General features: G+C 36.4%; 1 protein-coding gene across 3 annotated transcripts in view; it reads left to right on the top strand.

Moving 5' to 3' along the window:
* Positions 1–22,051, top strand: part of pappab (pregnancy-associated plasma protein A, pappalysin 1b) — a 105,178-nt gene extending 83,127 nt beyond the window's left edge. For all 3 annotated transcript variants that reach the window (XM_051893731.1, XM_051893730.1, XM_051893732.1), the window contains 4 exons: positions 288–403; positions 5,563–5,634; positions 6,981–7,079; positions 16,548–22,051. In XM_051893731.1, coding sequence (XP_051749691.1) covers positions 288–403; positions 5,563–5,634; positions 6,981–7,079; positions 16,548–16,652 — 392 coding nt within the window. In that variant the 3' untranslated portion in view covers positions 16,653–22,051. The remainder of the gene's footprint in view (positions 1–287; positions 404–5,562; positions 5,635–6,980; positions 7,080–16,547) is intronic.
* Positions 22,052–22,560: the final 509 nt, after the last annotated feature.

The raw sequence follows: 22,560 nt of genomic DNA, 5'->3' as shown, positions 1-22,560 counted from the left end.
TTAGAATGATTTCTGAAGGACCATGTGACACTGAAGACTGGAGTAATGACTGCTGAAAATTCAGCGTTGCCATCACAGAAATAATTACATCTTAAAATATATTAAAATGGAAGTCGGTTGTTTTAAATTGTAATATTTCACAATATTTGTTTTTACTGTATTTTTGATCAAAGACCCCAAACTTAAAATGGTAGTGTTCCTGAATAAAAAGGGGCCAACATTTGAAGAAATTTTAAGAATTTGAAGGTTTGTTTTGATGAATAACACCTGTTTGTGATGCCCAACAGGAAAGGAGTGTGAGGTGGCCTGCAGAGATGTTAGCAGCAGTGTGGTCCTCTTGCCCAGCAACATGAGCGTTGCAGCTGTGATGAAAGACCACTGGTGGAACCCACCCAAAGTTAAGGTGAGAGCACAGACCATGTAAGATTTGGGTGGGCTCATTTTACTTAACTATTATAAATGTTTTGTCTCTTTAGTATTATCTCAGATTCCAAACTTTGCCATATTTTCGATGAATGTTACACTGAATATGTTTGGTAAATGTTTGAGACCTGGTCATAATACAAGCTGAAACTTCAAACATGTCTGTAATTCAGTAACTTTATTTAACACCATGTAGTGCGGTTTAACACGATTATGACGTAACTTCTCAGAAATAATCTACTGTGTGATAGTTCAGTGCAGGGTTGTAACTAACACTAAAAGTAGTCAAAATAAACACCTTAAGATGTAAACACACCAGCGCAGTCAGCAGTTGTTACTTAAGCTTTGAGATTAATGCTCAAATTGATCATTAACAACAAAAATGGGCATGATAAATTGCTCCATGCTGTTTTAAAATCCAATGCATCATTATGTTTATCTAACTGAAATAGACTGGACCACACACACATGCTCATTCACAGTGGTGACATTTGCCCTTTCTCCTGTGCTTTAGAATGTATGGGGGTATTCCAGAAAGTAGGGCTCACTTATAATATAAACCCTGTAATATAATTCCTTGACTCTCAGTTGATTAACCCAAATCTTTCTTACTATATCGGTTATCGGTTCCAAAAACATGGCTGGGATTAAGTTCAGCCAACTCAGAGCATGTTCATGGTGAACACACAAAGACGTTCTCAAACAGAGTGCCAAATCCAGGAGTAACAATGGAAACGGAAGAAAAGTGCCAAATTTTTTCTTTCTTCTTCTTTTGTTTGATGGTGATTTACATTCTTAGTGCATATCGCCACCTACTGGGTGGTTGCACTCATTTTTCAATCTTGTAATCTTTAATCACTTTTTTTTTATTACAGTGAACTTTAATTATATTGTTTGCTTGATTCTATATATGAATTAAAAACTAAAGATTAATGAAACTAAAAGATTAATTCTTTGCTTGCAAAGAAAATATGGCTGTATAAGTTTTTTTTTTGTTTTTTTTTTGGTTATCCACTTTCCACATTTGTTGTAAGGTGAGATGCATTGCATATATATATTTTTATTATAGAAAAACATGATATAGAAAATGTCTCACTGCAAAAAAAGACCCTTTTGAATGCAGATCCACACTGTATGAGATTATTTTATATATGTGTGCAAAATCTGTCACACCCACTGGAGCCTCATGAATAGGGCACGCATGCGCTGAATTACTCTGCTCCGATTATGTTCAGAAAATACAGTGTTTCCCACAGGATTTTGGTGGACATTAGTCTAGGGAGGTCTGGGTGCATGCCACACCGGAAGAAAATTGTGTACATTTTAAAGTTAAATTCATCAATATGGTGTACTTTTAGAGTTGAAAATTAAGAGCTCCAACCCATGTTCGGTGTACAAATTGAACAAATAAAAAAGTTGGTGAATTGACTTGTACCTAAACTTTAAAGGAGACTCAAGCCTCATTTCAGTTGATATAGGCCCGGTTTCACAGACAGGGCTTAGCCTAAGCCAGGATTAGGCCTTGGTTCAATTAGGGCATTTAAGAAGCTTTTATAAATGTTCACTAGAAAAAAATCATTACTGATGTGCATCTTGAGACAAAACAATAATACTGACATGTTTTAAGATGTGTCAGTACGAGTTGCATTTAGTTAAAACAGCTCAAACATGCATTTTAGTCTAGGACTAGTTTAAGCCTTGTCTGTGAAACCGGGGTATAGTGTCTCAGTCTACATTATATTCATTCTGGTGTTTTAGGAAGCCAAACAATTAGAATATAATAATAAGAATAATAATTTTATATTGCTATTCCTATGACAGTAATAGCCATATATTGTAAAACAAATGCACTGTAAAATAAATGAAAAATAATATTTCCTAAGTATATTATTTTATGCTACAGTAGGGAAATTACAATGCTTTTGTCCTAATTTATACACTTGCAAGAGATAAACCCTTGAGCTTTTATTTTGATGGAAACTGCAGTTAAGCTTTCATTTATAGTCTAGTTAATGAATGTGAAACACTGGAATAAGTTGCTTTGGCTACTTACTTACCCTAAAAGTTACCTCAGGTTTTGTTACCAAAGGTTGTAGGTTACCTGATTTCCGTTTCCTGACCTGCATAACCTGATTTCTTGAATACCCCACAAGAGAGGGAAGGAGGAAGAAACGAACGATGGAGGTTCTGTTCCAGAGTAAATAATTGTCAGACCCACAAACAAATATCCCGTCTGTACAATAACAGCGTGACCATACGACTGCATTAATGTGCTTGGACATTGCCAATACTCGGGCACTTCCCCTCAGGAAGCTTTTGTCACAAAATATGTAGTAGACACAAACAAAAGCTTTAGACAGTAATAATGCATATTTCCTTTACTTATTTCCTGAAAGCATTGCAGTCTAAACCTGGAGTACTTTAGAAAAAATCAGTATGATGAACGGGCAAACCAAATGTTATTCTCCACACCTCAACCTGTGGTCAGTGATGACCAAAAATGCTTAACCTTTACCATGACTACATGGTGACTGTTTAAACCATTGTCATTTTCCAGATGGCTGTGGGTTGTAACATTTGAAAGGGTCTTTCCCCTCACCAACACTTGCTCCTCACGGTCCTCAGAGTCTGTAAGACGAGAAAGAAGTGATTTTATCTCAACAGTAAGGTCTTTGCTTTGTGTCCTACTGACAGACAGCGACCGCAAAACAGCTTGTGACCCGTTGAAACTCATGGAAAGAGTCAAAAGTGTGGCTTATTCTTCTATATCTTTGTGGAAACTAGTGATTTCATACAACAGTATATCAATAGCTGTGGCTAGGGTCACAGAGGCCAGACAGGTCTCAAGGAATATCCATTTCCGTATTTACTATGTCATTCATTTATATATGGACTACTGAATGACATTTTTGGGTGACGTCATGCCCGCCAGTGGTTATGAGGTTGTCTGGATTATTCATTCCATATTTGCATTTCCTCCTCTGTACTATTGTGGACGTTCTTTGGTGTGGTCATGCTTTTCATTCTTTTTCAATGTGGTCTGTGCCATGTGGTTCTTTACTTGATTGTTTAAGCTGTAGTGGAGCTTTAGGAAGCACAAACAAATTTACCGCTCACATCTGAGAGTGCTGCTATAGCTTCCTCCAGGCCTAATCCTCGACATTATAGGTTTTCTTGAGGATAAATCAGCCTTGTAGGGGGATTGACCTGACAAGGTCTTTTGAGTTCATTCATGGAATTTAATGGAGATCGAACCTGAGCAGTTTATTTCCATCAATTTTAATATTATTTTATGAGACTTGGAAGAAAATCCTGCTGTATGTTGTCCTCCTAAAGGCCCTGATATACTTATGGTGAAGTTCTTTTTTGTTCTTCAAAAGTTTGATATACCTCAGCAGCTGTATGAATACATACGCATTTATATAATATAATATTAATTTAGATGAATGTGTTAATATGTGCTGCTTTCCTCTTAATAACAAATTGATCACACAACAGAAATTACAGCGGTGGGAAAACAACAGTTAAGAAGGCACCTGATCATGGGGATGTGGATATGTTTGCACGAGCTCTGTAATACAATAGATTGCTTTAAAGCAAGCAGCTTTACAGTATTAAACATATCAACTTTCCAGTGTTAATGTTTTTATTCGCATCTGACCTTGACGGACTAAACAGAAGAAACTAACCGGAGAATTTTCCACGTCAAAGAAGGCGAAGCCCCAGAACACACCTACCTATAATAGTGTAATTGCCATGGACCAATAGTACTTCGAAGGTGTTTACCAGCCGAAGCAAACTTTACTGGAATGTTTGCTTTGGCAAGCTGTTTCGAACTCTAAACGAACTTAGTTTTGGCCAGATTTTGTTTGAAATGACGTCACACCAAATTTGCTCTTCGGTTTCACTTTAAATACTGTAAATTGGGGTGCGTACAAGCTTGAGAGAACCATCAGGAAATGTTGTGTCTTGACCGTATAGACCAGAAAATATGAAAGGCCTTAAAAATGAAAAGCAGTCTCTGATACAGATAGTATAAAAGTCTATTTAATAAAAGGCAGGTAGTACTTGTGTAGCTGGGCCTGTGGAGAAACTATAAAAACAAGCACAAGTTCAGGAGCAGACGGTTTAAATTAGGCCTTGAGTAAACAAGCCGCTTGGGTCCTTGATGTGACATTGAATACTAAGCGTGTGTATGTGTGTGTGGATGGCCACAGTTGGCCAGCAGGGCGAACGCCTGCTTTCTTGGAAATGTTCTGTTTACGCTCACCCTTTCCATTCCTCATTGCATCTGGAGTTCCCCCAGACTGCGTCATTTCACCTCTCCAAACATCCTCTCTACCTGTGCAAACCCAGGAGGCTGAGCTGCCGAGGTCTGCCGCCTCCCTTTCGCTCTCCTCAGCAGGGGTGGGAGCTGGGTAGCACTCCTGGAGTTTAATGAGTCCCCTACTTAGCCAAACTCTTAAGACTGTAATCCTTCAAGCCGAGCTCTTTCATTGATTCCGAGCTGATTTAAGCATCACCGCCGGAACAGTGGGCTCATAGAGGATTTTATTTGTTTGTGTTCTGTGTGTTAGGCAAAGAAATCTGTCAACAAACAGAGCAAAGGTTCTCCACATTCAAACTGAAATCCCTGCCAGCCTGAAGGCTTATTAGCAATTCTTGCTAAGGATTTGAACAAACCCCTGACCCTGTGTGCTGAACCTTAGTACGTAACTCATCCTGCGCCATGTTACAGACATCAGTGATGCCTCAAATCATGAGGCTTTTTAAAGGAAGCGGTGCTGTTACTGTTTTAGTAATCAAACTTAAGTTTTTGGTTTGCTGGATAATAAAACAGTCTGAAAAAAATCCAGTAGATGTATATTAAATGCTGGATAATAAAACAGTCTGAAAAAATCTAGTAGAGGTATATTAAAATGTAGCGATCAGAATATTACAGAGACTTGGAAGTCTGACTTTTAACCACTCAGAACACCTCGGCAATAGTTTTGTGTAGGTAAGCATCACTCACATTCTCTAAAATATAATCTCCACAGTGGCTGCTTTTTGTTTAGTTAATTCACTCTAATGTAACTAATGGATCTGAAACTGTTACACTTTGTTAACTTGTTTATTCCGTCATTTTCTCTCATACAGAATATTGTATGCACCATGGGACTCAAGTGGTACCCTAACCCAGAGGCCCTCCATTGCATAAAGGGATGCGAGGTAAGACCTACCTCGCTTATTTCTACACAGTTTTTTATTATTAATTAATTTTAATAAGATAATATGAAAAATTTTTATTTTCCATTTTCATTTATTTTTATCATTTAATTTGTGTCTATTTGTTTTTAATTTATTTACTTTAATTATTCAATTAATTGTCTGTTTGCCATAGCTGAACAACATGATAACAACATTATGCCCATGATAGTTATTTCAAGGTAATCTCGCAGCCACAGCTTTAAGCTCTATACAGTCATGGAGGTCTGTTCTCTGGAGCCTGACCTTGAACAGTTGTTTCTGCCATCTTCTCACGCTCTTTGAAGTCTAATACATAAATAAACATGCTGTGCTTAGTGTCTTCCTCTCCTTTGCTCTTTGGGCGAGTCTAGTCTAATCTGAGTCAGGTTTAACAGGGCCAACAAAAGCAGACAAGTGGGATTTGTTACCACCTTTGTTTTTTAGGGCAATTTGTTTTCTTTTTGCGTTTTAGAGGAACCTGGAAACCTCATTTAAAGGGTATCATGTTCCCAACTTCCTCAAATCACTGAGTAAGAATAAAAAAACAGGTGCTGTATCTTCTTGCTGAAAGAACTATTGAAAAATAATTTGTCATTGAAAAGAATGAACTGACATTTCTACATATATGTTGCTCTTTGAACTTAATTTCTTCAAAGCACATGTGACTTTTCTTGCCAAAGACACTGCACTGCTACTCTGAAAGTGTTCTCCAGCTCAGTATGAAGATGTGCGATTAATCTGCACCTCACTCTCATTTATAACAAGTCTTGCTCTAATGTCGCAGTGAGATGACCAGTCCATTTTTTATTCGGGTCAGAGCTGCAGACTTTTGAACCCAACTCATCCTGACCCAGTTTCAATGGGTGTTAATTAGCAGCCCTTTGAAAGCTTTTGGGTTGGGCCAGAGAGATGATTTCAAACTGGAAAAGGTCACAGGTGTGTTGGGCAACCTTTTGTGCCTGTCAAGATGGAAATGTGTAGTAACTCCCAAGGGAGACACATATAAGTTTAATAGGGCTTCGGTTTCCCCATTAAAAGCGGCCTCCACCATCCACAAGCCCGGGAATACTAACTCAATTTTTCCAGGGCAACATAATTGCAACAGACTCAAGTCTGTGTGTCTATTTTTACACAGTTGTGGATGTATGCAAGTGTGAATGACTGTCTCTTTCTTTCTTTTCTTTCTTTCTTTCTTTCTTGATGGGAAAGGGGAACAGATTATTATTTGACGATTATTTATATAACATTATGTTCATCACTGATGTTATTTGTGTTTATATATTTAGTTAATTCGTGTTATTGAGCGGTTTTTATCTGTTTTCCACCAGCCGTTCATGGGTGATAATTACTGCGACGCCATCAACAACCGAGCGTTCTGCAACTATGATGGTGGAGACTGCTGTCATTCTACTGTTAAAACCAAAAAGGTATGTTTATATATATATATATAATATATATATATATATATATATATTTAGATGTTTAATTAGTTGAATTTCTTGTTTGCGCTTCCAGAACTAGTAAATGAATAAGTAAAAAGCTGTAAAGTGTGTAATCTGCATTGTTACTACATATTCAGACAGGGCAAATACGTCTTGCGTTGTTATAATTATCTCCTTGGAGAGGAAACACCCACACAAGTGAGGGAAACTCTGTGAACCCTATCCACAATGCATTCTAGACATGTGAAGCATGCACATATATGTTTGGGTGTTTTTCCAAAGCCATGGCAACAAACGGTTGCATATAGCATTTCCATATGCACATTCACCTCACTTTCCAACAAAGACAAAGATCCGTGAGTTTAATCTCGATGGTGGTAAATAGCCTTAGAAAGGCTTTTTCTGCACGCTTGTGTACTGTTCTTTTTCCAATGGACTTGTCATCCTCTTTCACTTGATCCTCCCTTGCTTTTTCCTTGAGCAAGTTTTCCTGGCTGCCAGAGAAAGTGAACTTCTCTTTTGACAGACAAAGAATGAAGTAACTTCTCCAAAGTTACAACAGCGAACTCTGGAAGCACACTGGATCGCTGTACCCACGCACAGTGCCAAAACAAAAAAAGTTGGCATGTGTGATGACGCATTTCCCGGCAGAATACACAACTTGTTGTGAAAGGTCTAGAAACGGCAGTTGGAACTGGACTCAGCATTTAAATACAGCTGTAAATCATATAGAAACTTGTAAACTCAGGGGGCCGTTTGCTTTGTCACGCCAGAAGATTACCCAAGCAAATAATAAAACTAGCTACTCATCCTCCTCTTGAAGGCTGAGCTGCTGACCGATACATTGTCAATCCTGAATTGTGTTAATAAGTGGCAGTAAAAAAAAGGAGTTTCAGTTTCTTTGTAAGTTGAGAACAAAAGAAACTTTTACAATATTCTTGTATGAATTCTGAAAGGTAGCTGCCAACAGCAAATAATTGACTAAATTGCTCCTCCAGAGGGTAAGTGCTTCTGCCTGGTGTAATTTTTGTATTTAAAGAGCCAATAAATGCTTAATTTTCATCTTTGTCATGTAATTTTAAAGAGTTTTAGGGGTAATAATGTAAATGCTTTCATTATGTTATGGCTATCACATCCACCCAGATGACCCTGCACTAAGCTTCACCTGTCTTGGCTACTGAAATCTATCATGGAAATTTCTGTGAAAAGTGTGATTTTTCAGTAAAATGTATTTATGAAGTGGTACAAATTAATTGGATATTTTTTCTTACGTGAGCATAAATGAATTGTGACATTGAAAAGTATTTTTATCTGTAATTTTTTTAAGTTTTTTTTTTTTAACATGATATAGCGATTGCAAATCAGAATTGAGACAAATACTTCTCACAGTCAACTGAAAAGAGAAAAGACTCATTCGAAAGTGATTACTGTAAGTAAACAGAACTGTTCCTAACGTTTCTACAATACATTCACTATGGTACTGTGAACTAATTACTATCAACACTACAATGATCTCAATCGTTACATAAAAGGAAAGACGTTAATAACATTAATTTCCCTTGGAGAAAAAGTAGGTGTTTGTATTCTGCATGTTTAGTTGGCAATAAGGGTGACACATTGTTTAATTAGCATGAACTTAAGATTTAAAAATGAAAACAATAATGGTTTTATCCGTTTAGTGTTCATAATGTAAGTGTGCTTAAAAAGAGACATCACACAAATCAATTGAACCACGAACATGCTTTACACAGGAGGTGCGTTTGTGGGTACTTTTGTGTCTTTTAGTAAGGTCTGAGTTCATGTGGGGTGTTCATATACAGTATACACGTTATATTGGCCCTAAGACTGCTTGAGGTGCTAAAATGAACTAGATGTGAAAATGTCCCAAAACTGCCCAAAGACACATATTCTCCAAAAACATTAAAATATCTTACTGATATCGTATGATCTTACTTGAATGGTAGTGTGCATTAGAAAAGAGCCAAGTTAAGCTTGTCTGAGAAAATAACAGACATACTAAAGTAGGGCTGGTCAGTAGCGTGTTTAGGATGAATATTTCAACCTTCCAATAAATAAATTCAAAGCAATAAACCTTGTCTATTGTGTGCTAAAGTTACACTTTTTTAGGACACCTGTATACTATATATATATATATATATATTTTAGTTCCTTCTTTAGCAGATACCTATATTTTGGTTTTATTTTGTGTGGGGGCCACAAGGATATCATCTTGCACAATGGTCTGAAAGAAGACACTGTAGATCTTACTGTAGATCTGTGGGCATATCAGGTCATAACAGACAGCACTGTAATGATGTTTTGATTCAAGTCAAGTCAAGTCACCTTTATTTATATAGCGCTTTTTACAATGCAGATTGTGTCAAAGCAGCTTTACAGTGATAATTGGTATATAATTTTGGCTGCACTTAAAGAAAATGGTGTCAATGCAGGCAGATGCAAAGCACTGTTGAATATCAAATGTCAAGTGTCCCCAACTAAGTAAGCCAAAGGCGACAGCGGCAAGGAACCCAAACTCCAACAGGTGACATCAGGTGGCAAATAGGTGTTAAAATGGAGAAAAAAACCTTGGGAGAAACCAGGCTTAGTCGGCGGGCCAGTTCTCCTTTGGCGAACAGTGCTTTGTTACGATTCAGGTAGCTATCATAAGTCCCATGGGATCGCAACATTCAAAGTATTTATTCCAGTTCCATCCAGTTGAGGATTGTATTCATCACGCCGATATGGACGGTTTGTTGAGGAACTGTGCCACTGGCTGTCATGTCGATGAGGCCTTCACAATGGATGATCTAGTTGACTCAATCTCTGCTGATACTTCAGGGCTGCGTTTTGGTCGTGTCAAGGCGCAGGTCCTCGATCTCACCTGGATACGGCCCGGATCTGGCTGACTACGGTAAACCTTGGGATAAACAGAGAGACTAATATTAGCGTAGATGCCATTCTTCTTCTGATGTAACGAGTACATACGGTGTTATAGGAAGTGTTCCCGGTGACCTAATTTATGCAGCCTAATAATCCTTTAACGGATTTGAAAATATAAATTGATAATGTGTTATGTGTATGCCAGGTTAAAGAGATGCGTTTTTAGTCTTTAGTCTGACAGAGTGTGTCTGCTTCCCGTACAATGCTAGGAAGATTGTTCCAGAGTTTAGGTGCCAAATAGGAGAAGGACCTACCGCCTGTGGTTGATTTTGATATTCTAGGTATTGTCAGCTGGCCTGAATTTTGAGATCGCAATAGACGTGAAGGACTAAAAAGCATTACGAGCTCGCTCAGGTACTGGGGAGCTAAACCATTTAGTGCTTTGTAAGTAATTAGCAAGATTTTAAAATATATACGATGTTTAACAGGAAGCCAATGCAGTGTTGACAGAACCGGGCTAATATGGTCATAATTCCTAGTTCTAGTAAGAACTCTAGCTGCTGCATTTTGTACGAGCTGTAGTTTATTTATCAAGCAAGCGGAACAACCACCCAGTAGAGCATTACAGTAATCTAGCCTTGAGGTCATGAACGCATGAACTAACTGTTCTGCATTTGTCATTGAGAGCATATGTTGTAGTTTAGATATATTTTTAAGATGGAAGAATGTGGTTTTACAGATGCTAGAAACATGGCCTTCAAATGAAAGATCGGTATCAAAGAGCACACCCAGGTTCCTAACTGACGACGAAGACTTAACAGAGCAGCCATCAAGTGTTAGACAGTATTCTAGGTTATTACGTGAAGAAGTTTTTGGTCCAAAAATTAGAATCTCTGTTTTTTCTGAATTTAGTAGTAGGAAATTACTGGTCATCCATTTTTTTATATCAGCTATGCATTCCGTTAATTTTGTGAATTGGTAAGTTTCGTCAGGGCGCGAAGAAATATAGAGCTGAGTATCATCAGCGTAACAGTGAAAACTAACGCCATGCTTCCTAATGATATCTCCCAAGGGTAGCATGTACAGAATGAAAAGCAATGGTCCTAGTACTGAGCCTTGCAGTACTCTACAGCTGGAACCGAACAATGTGCAGAGTTCACTAAGCTAGTCGCATCCAAAACAGTATCTGAAGCCCTTGCATTCTTACTATCCTCGATTAAGGTTTGGATGCGTGTCTCTAATTCTGAGATTTTCTCTGTCAGCCTGACTATTTCCCTACATTTATGACATGTAAATCCCTCGTCACTGACAGAGAAAGCTATACTGAACATGTGACAAACAGAACACGATACAATACTAGGAGAGGATGACAGGACTCACCGTGTTTGTAGACTGATCCGACTTACCACAGCTGTTTGATGAACGTGTAGAAAAAGAAAAGGAGCGCGCGAGAGACTGATGACAAGTTAACAAGCTAGCGAGATGCAAACGCGTTGTAATAGCGATTTAGATTAAAAGATTAAAAGGTAGCGACGTCAGATTAATGTGGTAGGCAATATTAGATATATTAGATATAAGGTAATGATAATATAAGCAACAATGAATGATTTCTTCCCCCATTTGACGGCTTATTGGATTTAGAAAACGAAAAATTTGGTAGCCTCACTGAGACGCTTCCACTGGAATGCTGTGTACTTGTGTCATTTTCGGTGGTCTTCTGTGGGCTGTTTTCATTTTTTATTTTATTTTATTTTTTTATTTTTTGGAAGGACTGTGTGTTTTTCAGTCCAGTGTTCCAATAACTCCCAGTATACATTGCTTGTATTTGTCAGAACTCTTGTCAGCCAAGGTCCTTTCCTCCCAAATGCACCATCAATAGAGGATAACTGCCCTCACAAGCCCCACAGAGCAATTAGGAAAAACTAACCCGGGCCTCTGACGTGCTACAAGCAGACAGAAAAGCAACATTGACACAAAGCATCCTATTAGTTTGTTGGACTTGAGGATGACCAGGATTTGAATCCGTGCCTTGTAATGATGAGGTCTTCCATTTTAGAGGTGAGGTCATGACGGGAGAACTAAATTTGCTCCCAGTTGATGTGTTTAGTAGAGACGCTAAACAATTTTCTACTGAAGTTCTCCAGATTTCTGTTGAACACAGATCTAAGGCATGCCCCAATATAAATCCTTAACTTAAGTGCAAAATTGCAACCTATACATGAAACTACATTGCCTAAAATTGTGTAAAGAGCACAGATAAACAATATGGTAATGGAATTTCAGAAAAAAATGATTGTAGGTCAATTGTAGGGTCTGAACTGGTGGGTTGCAACCCAAATGCAGACTACATTAACTTGCTAAAAATGTTTGTTTAGAGAGAAGACATTTAAACCAAACACTCAAACTATAAAGACAATGTGCAGTTGAATAGGAATATATTTCAGTGTTTGATTTTAAGGCCATTTTCTGTCTTCTCTTGTGTCTCAAACAATTTTGGTAGTGTTTTGGGTTGCCACTTAATATTCAGTGTAAAATTTGTACAGTATTTTGAAGCAAAATCAATTGAGAAGCACTGAACTTCACGGTTGTACAACCTGGCATGTTTGTGTGACCAAATGAACAAAACAAATCATTTTTGAATGAGTTTCCTTACATTGTTGTGGGCAATTGCTCAAATCTGCTTTTATTACTGCGGCTACTGGAGGAATCACAGTACCTCTACTACCATCCCAATGACATCAATACAGAAAAGGTCAGATGTTGTGAGAACATTTAGCGGTTGCAAGGTTTGCTGAAGTAAAAGTGCACTGACAGCTCAGCTTACTGTCAAAAGCTTCCTGCAGACTTCTCAACCTCACTTCTTTCAAGCTTATGTCAGAGTTTGTCTGACTCTTGTAAAATGCTGATATTTATACTATCCAGATGTCATGGTCTCAGGGGCATGAACTGAACATTAAAAGTAAGTTTGCTTGCATTGGCGTCACCTAACATCAGTTTAGAAGTCATTTATTTAGAAGCAAACAACATAGTAACTCTAGTTGGACAAATTTGTACCTGTACTTAAATGCCGCACTGATTTTAAATTGTTTGTGCAGTTTGTTGAGGTGTGCTATTACATTCTTTTTGTGGATTTAATGTTATTTTTATTTATTATTTCTATTTAAGAAGTTAAAAATAGTGTAAAAAGAAAAATAGTTTAAAATAATGTTGAAGTAAAATGAAATACATTTAAGAAAATATGAATAAATCATTTTCAGATATTATTTTAAATTTTGGCTTTAGTACAATGAAAATATTGTAAAACTTTTTTTTTTTTTCGCAAACAAGTGTTCTTTACAATATCATGCTGAATATTTACTGTATCTCACATAGTAGTATAAGTGACTCTTTATAAATGAAAATATACAGCTGCCATTCTTTTTTATGAAGGGGTTCCCTGGATAGGAATTATCATATTTTATATATATATATATATATATATATATATAGTTTTTTTATATATGTATATTTTCCATTTTCATTTTAGTTAAAACTGTAATAATGTAATTGTGTGTTTTTATTAGTTTTTTTTTTTTTTTAAATGTCTATATCATTTTTATTAATTATTTTAGTTTTAGTTACTTTAGTACATAAAGTTAAACTAAATGAAAATGATAAATGTGCCTTAACAACTAGATAAAAAAAAGTGTATTTTTTAAAATATTTTATTTGTTAATGTTTATTTTATTTCAAGTAACGAAAATAAAAAAATAAAAAATGTGTTAAAAAAACCTGACTACGTTTTGGTGTTGAAACTATGAAGAAAAAATGACTGCTATAAAGAAATGACCAGTCCTACTATAAAGAAAAAATGCACAGTATTTTCACAAAAGATTTTTGTTTTGCGGTGTTTTGTTTGTTTTCCCTGGAAACAATTCAGGGATGGCTAAGGGCAACGAAAACATTTTGAAGACACATACACACGCACACTTAACAACTGGAGAAGTGTTGGTTGGTTGTAATGAGGAGTGTGGCAATGGAGGGAATGTTGTCAGCCAGAGTTTGTGGGCACTATGAATGGACTAGATTTACAGTTGGGAAAATCCCCTACAGTGGATGGGGACACCAAAAGGAAAGGCCTGTGTATTTCACAGGGGCAATAAGAGGGCATTCCTTCCCTCAGTGCTCTGAACACAAGAGATCCCTTGTTCCTCTGTACGCATATATGCTCTAGCATTTTCTCTTTTTTCACTATGCGCTCACACGATCTCAGTGCGCTCACACCGATCTGGCAGTGCACACATACAGTATAGCTAACAGGGAATAAAAAGGCTGTACCACTTTCTGTTTGACATCAAAGGTAAAAACAGACTGAGATGAGCATACTGTTGCATTGTTGTTGGTTCATGTACAATAGAAGCGCAGGTGTGGATCAGGTTCTCAAAAATGAGTCCTATTTCTGGGATATTTGTGGATCCATGGGGTGTTCTCAGTGACAAACAGGAATTACAAACTATTTAGCTAATTCTGACCAAAAACAGTATTTTATTTATTTATTTATTTTTTGTTCCAGCTCCAGTGTTCCGCATCCTCTTTTCCCCAAATGTAAAACAGTTAGAACTAAATAAAAGGCTAACAATGTTCTTTATAAAATGAGAGCACATTGTGCTTTGTTCAGCTGCATCATTAAACACATGCATGCACTCAGCTTTCACCGTATCTAATTTGCCAAAACTGCAAGAATAATGATGACTGTTTGATAGGTAACACATCTCACCACAGTATCAACCAAGGTCAAATGTAAAGAATTTTGTTACCGTTTTCATTTATGTTAGAAACAAAGTCTGTTTTGTTTTTTGAACTGTTTATAGTCCTTGAAAGGGGATTCAGTAAGTTTAGTGCAGCGTTTTAACACTATTGACTATGGCATTCTGTTGTCACACCTTGAACAGTGTGTGGGCATTGGAGGAAGTGCCAGTAGTTGGTTTAAATGTTTTCTTAGTAACAGACCTTTTTCAGGAGGCATTGGACGCTGTTTCATCAGTAGCTCCTCTTACCTGTGGTGTTCCTCAAGGCTCCATTCTGTTTACTCTGTACATGCTTCCATTAGGCTCTATTCTTAGGAGGCATGAAGTGTCTTTCCATTTTTATGCAGATGTCACTCAAATCGATCTGCCTTTGAAGCAAAATGACAAGAAAACTTTAGAAACCTTGCTTGCATATCTAGCCGACATAGTAAAGTCCTTCCTATCCTTTAAAGATCTTGAAAGAGTTATACATATTTTTGTCTGATCTCGTTTGGATTATTGTAATTCCTTGTATGTTGGAATATCCCAGTCCTCTGTGTCACGGCTTCAAATGGTTCAAAATGCTGCAGCCAGATTTTTAACAAGGGTTCGTAAATGAGAACATATTACTCTAATTTTAATGACTCTTAATTGGTTGCCAGTGCATTTTAGACTTGAATTTTGCTATTTGTTTTTAAATCCCTAAATGACTTGAATATGCCGGTCAGATACTTGCAGTAAACAAACAATAAGGTTGAAGTTGAGAGGTAACTGGAGGCTATGGAATAATCTACCTTTAATCTCTGAGATCCCTATCCTCTGTACATAAGTTTAAACTTAAGTTAAAGGCATATCTTTTTACCTGGGCATTTAAATCATCATAAACTGATATAAAATTTAATATATGTAAGCAATAAGGTACGAGAGGCTGTGCTGTATCGTGAATAATTCACGGCTGAAGGGCGTTGTTAGGCACGACGCAAAGCTTTCAGCCATGACTTATTCACGATACAGCACTAGCCTCGAGTACCTTATTGCTTTTATAAAACGGTTACCACACAATACAAATATTAAAGGCAGAAATATGTATCAATGCAACTTTCATGAAGTAAACTTTTTCTAAAAGCCTTCCTTCCACCGGAAAAAAATTGTCCCTGACTGTGAACAGCAACAGAAGTTACATTTTCACGCCATTAGATGGCTTTTTGAGTGTGTCAGTCAGTAGCCAAGACTTATATATTCAAAAGACTGAATTGTTTTGAAAACGGAACAAGACGCAACTGACAAATGCTTTCACTATAGCGCTGTCAGTCACGTAAAAACCCCTTAACTGTTAAAAGGACAAAATGATACATCAGACATTTAAACAATTTTTTAATTATGAACATAGGACTGACCTGAAGGAAAATGCTAAATCTGAATGCAGGTAATAAACTCGCTCACTTGATCTTTTTCTCACAATACTCTTCTACATAATATACAGTAAGCTTCAATTAACAATATCAATTGAGAACATACAGTTTACGTTGCTAAGAATGGTTGCTAAGGGTGTTATGTAGTGATACACAGAACCATTGGGTGAAGCGGTCATAGCCATGTTTTATCATGAATAAAACACAGCTATTGAATCAAGGACAGGAGCTAACCGTTTTAAAAAAAAATATATAATAATAATAATAAATAATAATAATAATAATTATATATATATATATATATATATATATATGTAAAATGGCCGTGCTGTATTATGGCAAATGTGCTCTTCTCAAGCACTTGAACTCAACTCGCTTGTTATTTTGTCTGTCAGGTGATTCCATTTCCGACGTCATGTGACATTCGAGAAGACTGTGCATGTCGAGACCCCGACGCCCAGGAGAACAACAAAGGAGTCCGCCACCGGTCCATTGGCTGAGCACCCAGGGGGCCTGCTGGGAAACCATTCTTCTCTACATGCTGCTTATAAGAGGGCCTTTCCACTCACACCGCACTCCAACATATGCCCTCGTTTCCTCATCAAACAGCAACAACTTAAGAGGGTATGACACTCAAAAACAAACAACCAACCAAACAAACACATCAACAACAGGTTTTGCAAAGGATATGAAGTGGAAGTTTTATGAATGACTTATGGCAATAGCAACCATAGATGTTGTCAAACTAAGGCTTAAACAAGCCTGGACTGACAGTTTTGTTTTTTTATGTTTGCTTTCATTGATCATTATTTGTAAAGTGCAACCATGGCAATGTTGTTTTCATGTAGAGCCAGAGGAAAAAATAGGGGGAAAGGGAAAAATGCAGCTGTTATTTTTTGACTGTAGTCAGAATGGGGTGATTCCAATCGTGTCAAATCAAGATCACCTAACTAAAGTGAATTGATGAACGAGAGGACCGCTGATGTTTTCATGATGCCCCTAACGTCTGACCTCAAAGACTGTTTCGATGACAGTTTAGCCATTCGATGTGTCCTCTTATATCAAATGTTCTCTGTGTTCTTATATTTATCAATTCAAATATCAAAGAGAAAATATACAAATGGACCTTAATAACAAATCCAAATTTGTGTCACACGGATGGCTTGCACTCCTGAATGTTTGAGCTGCTTTTACTCACAAAAAAGAAAAAGAAAAAAAATCTGGCTGACGACCTCAGCGTCTGTATGAAACATCGAGGGATGATGGGAATGTTTCACAGCGTATAGCAAGATGTACGAGTGCAGCTGCTGTGGCCCTAAATCACAAAATCCTGTATATCAGCAAGAAATGCACAAATCTGATGCCGAAAAATCATCAGAGGAGGTGTTGATCCAGTGAGTTACATCCCCAGCAGAGAGAGAGAGAGAGAGAGAGAGATTGTGAAAGAAGTTGTGTTAGCACAGCTGTTGCTGCTAGTTTTGCTGCTGTGGCCATGCAAGCCAATTCTGTCTATGGACAATTTGTAGTTTAATGTAAGTGCAGTCTGCCATAGATTTGACCTCTGGTCAAAATGCAGTTAGATCAACTTTACAGGAAAACACATTCATATATGCGCAAACAGATGTATGCATGTAGATCTACTAACAGGTTCCCCTCTGCAGAAAAAAACTTTTTTTAATAGACGTTAGGGCTGTCAAAGTTAATACACTAATGGACATAACAGTTTCAGTCTGTTCTTTGAGATTTTCTAAAAACTTCGGAACATTCGGAGCTAATTGAAATAGATCGCGTGTTCCCAGCAGAGCATGTTTTTCTCAGTAAATGACAAAAGATGTTCTTTATGGATGCTTGATTTATAAATCAATCTCCGATGGAGTGTTTAACAAAAGTCATTTGCATTCTTGGTGAAATGTAACTATTATCAAAGTGAAATTCATCCTTATCCTGGTAAGATTAAGTCCATAAAGTGCTGTTCAGTTTTCACAGTTTTGCATTTCCTGTCTGTGTGTTTGCTATAGTTTTATAAATTATTAAATTTATAAATTTATAAATTATTAATGATTAGATTGAATATAGAAATTCTTTTTGAGGCGAGTAAGGAGCGCGGTTGCATAAATTTAGCTCTGTCCAGTGTCATTATGTAGATATGTCATCCACATTGCCAAATTCAACTGACATTCTTTGGAACTGAATGCTTTAATGCTATGCATTATAACTTTGAAGAAAATTATGAGATTAATCATTTTAACAGATTGCCAGCCCTACTAAAAACACAATGGCCACTGAGATGATTGACTAAAAGAGTAATAGAATTATGTACAGGCACAGCACATACCAGACATAATAATTAATTCAAATAAAATGGAAAGTCAGTCAGTGTTTGCTTGTTGAAGAACCATTCAAAAGCTATGCCAAATTAATACAAAATTGAGTTATTTATTGACACAAAGAATGTAATTTAGGCTTCATTGTGGAATATTATATGTATTTAGCATTCACACGGTGTTTGTGCTAGCTCAATCTGATGTAGCATTATATTTGTAAAGAAAAGAGCAGTTAAACCATGTAGAAGTAGATTAATAGTCCTCCTCTGCTTTTGTAACAGAAATATCTTATTGGCGAATATGCCAGTGCTCCCCCTTTTTGAGGTTCTCATTACTTTTGTGAAAAATAACAACATCATTAGTGGATAATGGCAGTGTATGTAACAACTGGCTTGTAGTTCAACACAGTAACAAGTACGCTATTTTGTAGTAAGTGTAATAACAGGCATTAAGTTTTATATTTGTATGTAAACCAGTGTAAAACTGGAGATGATAGTCCATGGTGTGATAGTTTATGGCAGTCAGTATGACTCCATAAAACACACAATCTTTTAATATCCAGACATTGGTATGCAAACCACTTTTTAAAAGTATAGCCATCTAAAAAACATCCAAATGACTTTGAAGTATTTTTTAGCCACACTCACATCTCAATCTCCCTGAGCTCTTAAAAAATACATCTAAATGACATCCTTCTCATTACATTAGCATGGAAACAACAACTATTGTGATACCGTTACCAGGCTACTTATCAAACCAGGATATCCCAACATGGTTGTGTCAGCCCATCATGAGAGGTTATTTCTATGGCATTAATGTCTGAAGATAAATATTATGTTTTGCAGAAGTGAAGAGTTTAGGGTAGGAAGGGCCTTGTGTGTATATTTATATGTGGTGGTTTTGTTCAACTGTATTTCTGTCAGTTGATACATTTGACCACAGTTGCTGCACTTGTCTTTGTACAGTTGTTTTGTAGATGAAATAGAAAAAAAAAAGAAAGAAAAGAAAAACGTTTACCGTAAAAAAGCTGCTATGGTCAGACAGGTTATCATAATTGTTAAATTAAATAGTCATTTAGTGTATGACATCATTGAATTTACTTTTTACTGTGTTGTTATTTTCTTCTCTTTTCACTACCTTTGGTTGAAACATTGAGAATAAAAGAGATATGTGTGTAGTCCAATTAAAAATACAGATGTTAAAAACACAGCTACCATCAAAGCATACCCAAAGGAAAAAATCTGATCTATGAGAGACGTGAGATGACAGAGCCGTCACTGATGTCTTATTTATTCATGTACACAAGCAGCTCTGTTGTTATTTCTTTTGAGGTAAAGATCATGTCATATCAAGTCTTTATTGACGTCTTTGTTCCTAGTATTAAACTGTATGCTATTATTGTATAGTAAATGTTAAAATACTGCTGCTTTTATTCAATTATCACTTGGATAGAGTGCCTAGAACAAACATCAATATATGTGCAATCTTATGAACCAGTATCACGACCGGTTTCAGACATCACTGAAAATGGACCATTACTGAGCTTTACATACAGTTCTATACTGGGGTTTTGTACACAAACAATGATCACATTTTCTGTCCTTTTTTTTTTTTCCTGGAAATGTTAAGAAAAGCTTGATGCATTTTAGCGCAATGTTACCTTTTTCTTCTTAAGCCATGAAAAACAAGATCAAATCAAATGAAGTTTGGTGAAACAGTCTACTGTAAACATAACAGGATCTTTTTTTTTTTTCTTTTTTTTTTGCTGTACCTCATGCCTGTAATGTTTGCTGCTTACTTATTCAGTATTTTAGTAATTTAAATCTCTTAGCAATATACAATGTTGTAAATAATAGAATTATTTATTAAGAATGTTGTCTTTTTTATTTATATTTACACAGTTCATCTAAGTTATTTTTTTATGTCTGCAGTGTTACTTTGTGTGATCAAAAGTCTTTTTTTTTCTCCTTACTGTTTATTTCTCTGTCTGTTCCTCTGTTCCAGTTAGAAAGCAAAGGTCTGGTGTAAGAAGTGACTTGTTTTCCCAGCCACTCAATTTGTATGAGTAATAAATAAAAGTCTCTAATTCACAAGGAAAATGTTATAGAAATGTCACCTTTGGAAAATCGTACAAAGCGGTCCTTTGCCATATTGACTTCCACCCATGTTTTAGATTCCATATGTTTGTATATTCTGGGGAAATTGGTCAGAGAGGTTCCGTTTCCAATGGCTAAGTAGATACATTGAACCGGTCTGGAGCCATGGGGCTAGTGTGGTTTTGTGTAAATAGTAGAATAGGTGAGAGAAACTGAAAGACTGCTTGTGGTGGCTCAGCTGCTGATGTTTGGCCACGTATAGAAAGCCTCATGTATAGATTCCTTCTATAATCCTATGTGTGTCCCTACATTTTCATCCTCACCACAGAAAGAAGCATGTCCTCATGTCCATACATGCAAACACAGTAGTACCTCAGCAAATTAATGTCTTATTTTGTGATATTTCAGATTTCCCTAGTGTTGTTTCGTTGAAGAATAGCCCATTTGCAGTGTACCTTAATTGCGTTTTATTACTTATAAAGCAAAATCCCCCAAGGTCACTTTGCCTCCTGAGATTAGCATCTCAAACTTTTGCAGTAATTTCACTTTTCATTTATAGCATTTATAGCTTTTGTATTTTCACACAGAGAAAATGCAGGTTTTCTCTGTGTAGGTTTTGTACAGAGCACTCAGTAACATGACTGCACATTTTTTTGATGCCAATATTACTCCAGTTCAGCAAGCATGTTTTTCTCAAATCTCATACCCTGAAGATTACAGTTGCATGAACAAAACCGTGTTCCCAAAGTCTGAGGTGTTAAAAAAATTTTCATGGTTTGCTACTTTCATCAGAGTAGTATAGCAAATATATATGTATTTATCATAAAGTTGATTGCAGTGAGAGAAATATCTTACCCCATACATTTCAATTGAATATTAATTTTGTGTGTTGTTTTTATTGTTCTTTTCGAAACCTACATTTCTAAATCTAATATGTTACATGTTATTTGATATATCTTTTTTCCTGAGAATGTTTTTTTTCAATGCCCTGCTCCATATTGTCATTGTTTGGTCTCCAAATTTGCAAATTCTTCTGCGACTGCACTGACGTAAAAATCAAGACCAGACATGATGACAAACCTGTTGTTCCTTCCTGGTGTATCTCAAATACAACCCTAAAAGGCTTGACCTCTTACACTGATGGTCTCCATAAGCACTGGTTAGACTCAATAAACCCACTCTGCTCAGTATACAAACTTAATGCACTGTTTTGGGCACTTACCACAATATTATTTTAATAGCCAATTGATTTGTACCATTTGTCATTTTTCATGAGTATCTCTGATGTGAGCAGTTTGCCACTGTTGTTTGTTTGTTTGTTTTTATATATAATATTGTGATATTATTTGTCACAGAGCAGACTAGTGTACTGTATATTTTCATGAACTCCTCAAGCATTATTAACAGTAAGTACATCAATGTTATTTTTCCTGATATGTATTATTTAGAAAATAAACACTGGTTAATGAAATAATTGTACTGCTTGTGTTTAATTGCTTTATAAAACCTGATGCAGGTACTTACATGCATAAGCTTCTTGTCAGTGATATTGCTCCTCCTGTAAGTATATTTCTGAAATAATCTTTAAATATTGTAATAGGAAGTTTGGGAGGAAATTTCAGGGTTACAGAAATTCAGGGATACTGGGTTTTGCTTTTTTTATCAGAATATTTTAAGCATTAAGCTTGGAAATATTACCTTAAACATCCTTAATCATTACAGTGTCAATTAAATTTATAATGTTTTAAAACTGTATATACTTTAACTCAGTGTTGGGGAAAGTTAATTTTTAAAAGTTATGTGTTACATTACTTTTGCATTACCTTTTCTCATCTGGGTTGAGTTTTGGCAAATGTAAAGGCCATTTCACACCAAAAGTGAAATGAATAAGTAAGAAAATGCAAATTCACACCTGTACAGTAGAGGGTGCAGCTCAAACAAACCTTTTAGCTGTACTGCCATTCTAGATTGTAGAAGAATAGGATGCA

Source organism: Ctenopharyngodon idella, chromosome 5 (genome assembly GCF_019924925.1).
Source record: "Ctenopharyngodon idella isolate HZGC_01 chromosome 5, HZGC01, whole genome shotgun sequence".
NCBI classification, from domain to species: Eukaryota; Metazoa; Chordata; class Actinopteri; order Cypriniformes; family Xenocyprididae; genus Ctenopharyngodon; species Ctenopharyngodon idella.
Note: the sequence above shows the minus strand (reverse complement) of the source record. Positions and strands in the feature narration are given on the sequence as shown.